The sequence below is a fragment of the Abrus precatorius genome, unplaced genomic scaffold (assembly GCF_003935025.1).
Source record: "Abrus precatorius isolate BTA unplaced genomic scaffold, Abrus_2018 Scaffold11, whole genome shotgun sequence".
Classification (NCBI taxonomy): Eukaryota; Viridiplantae; Streptophyta; class Magnoliopsida; order Fabales; family Fabaceae; genus Abrus; species Abrus precatorius.
Window position 1 is genome coordinate 14,964,995 of NW_020874303.1, and position 1,854 is coordinate 14,966,848.

The window sequence follows — 1,854 nt, forward strand, 5'->3', positions numbered from 1 at the left end:
GAAATTGCTGAGAAATGTAATGTGGACCATGTACCGTGATGTGTGAACATTATGTGTGTTGACCTGAAATTGATGGATTGTATGTAAATGTTGTATGATAGAATGAGTGCATGCATGCTGAGTGTTGTGAATGGGTATGGACACTTGTGCCGTGTATTTGAATAAATATTGTGAAAATGTGGGCCCAAGGGCCGTGTAATATGAACGATAATTGTAGCTTGCGTGTCGTGTGCTGTGAATTGAATATAGGTTGTGTGCCGTGTGTAAGCATGATTACTACATGCATGAATGAAAATGTGTGAATGGGTGTATTAGCGCTGTTGTAATGTGCTGTGAATGGTTCAGGGATACACTGAAGGTGTGGAATATGAGGACGATAGAAATACCTTAGGGAAGAGACAGTAGTGGTGATACCGACTGTGGAACGGGTGCACCACGGGCCACACACTCTCTTCCTGACTAGACCTTTGACTGTTACCTTTGTTGAGCGACCTGTAATTGCCCACATGGTATCCGTGAGGCGGGGGTAACTGGCGACCATTCATGGTGAAAATTTATGATCACAGTGCCACAGTGAGTGTGGCTGGCGTGCATGTGCATGAGTTTATGTGTTGTACTTATGGATGTGAAATGCTGTCGATGTCGTGAGTGCATCGGTGTTAAATTGACCTGAGCTGTGTGATAATGCTGCTTATGATTGTGTTTATTTAATGTATTGGAAATGTTCTGAAGGTGAGACTCTACGTTGATTGTGTGTTTTTGGGTAGTGTAGAGTACTCACCCTTACATTCATTTTTCAGGTAATCAAGACGATCAGCATCGGACTCAGTGAAGGGATAGATGGACTGCTATAGGACATAACTTTTATTTTGAAATTGTTGTAACTAAACTAGTCTTGTAGCAGTCATTTGATATTAATTTGTAACCCTTCCCTTATTTCGAAGTATTTTATGAAAATTGGTTATTCTAATTGGTGAAATTATTATTAAATCAAAATTAAATTTAAGGTGTTACATCAGACGCTTCCCAAGGTGATACACTGGGTATCGCAAATTGCCTTTCCAACAAGTTTTCTACTTGCTTCTTTACTTCAACTAATTCAATTGGCGACATTCGATAAGGTGTAATGGAGACTGGGCTTGCTTCTGGCATGAGATCAATTATGAACTCAATCTCCCTTTCTAGTGATAATTCGGTCACATCCTTTGAGAAAACCTCTAAGAATTCATTCACCACTGCTATGCTCTCCACCTTCCTACTTCTTTCTACCTCAATAAAGAATAACACCATAAAGGCCTTGGCATTGTTCATGCTCCTTGAGTCACTCCCGCTTAGGAATCTAGAATCTCCCGATACCTTAGCATCGAAAATTAGTGTTTTCTCTTTACAGTTAAGAAGGATATGATTGGATGACAACCAATCCATTCCTAACACAATGTCTAGCTAGGAAAAGGGTAGGCAAATCAAATCTACCAAAAAATTTCTATCATGAATAATTACAGAACAGCCTAAACATACATGTGAAGTCACAACAAGTTGATCTGTGGGAGTAGATACTACAACAGTACAAGGCAAGGAAGAAACAGGTAATTTAAGACAACTTATACAATCCAAAGAGACAAAAGGATGTGTAGAACTAGAGTCAAATAGAACATCAACAAATTTGTCTTTTAGAATACATTTATCTCGAATGAGGTCATCAGATTTTGTTGCTTCAGAGCCAGTCATGGCAAACACCTTGCCTTGAACATTGGACTTTGATCCACCACTGCCCTTAGGTGATGACTTGTTGCTTCCACTGATACTTTCGCTCCTTTGGGGTGCAAACCAATAAGCATTGGTTAGATGCCCCAT

The 1,854-nt window shown here is 39.8% G+C and overlaps 1 protein-coding gene across 1 annotated transcript; it reads right to left on the reverse strand.

Annotated features, from left to right (window-relative positions):
* Positions 1–1,002: 1,002 nt before the first annotated feature.
* LOC113855664 lies at positions 1,003–1,854 on the reverse strand. The gene is made up of 2 exons (XM_027487295.1): positions 1,519–1,854; positions 1,003–1,443 (listed from the first exon to the last, which is right to left on the reverse strand). The coding sequence occupies exons 1-2, from the start codon at positions 1,852–1,854 to the stop codon at positions 1,003–1,005; spliced, it is 777 nt and encodes a 258-aa protein (XP_027343096.1).

Excerpts from the sequence above, each read along its gene's own strand:
- LOC113855664 (XM_027487295.1), bottom strand. The coding sequence starts at position 1,854 with ATGGGGCATCTAACCAATGCTTATTGGTTTGCACCCCAAAGGAGCGAA. Across the intron at positions 1,444-1,518 it reads AACTTGTTGTGACTTCACAT|CTAGACATTGTGTTAGGAAT; the intron begins GTATGTTTAGGC and ends CCCTTTTCCTAG.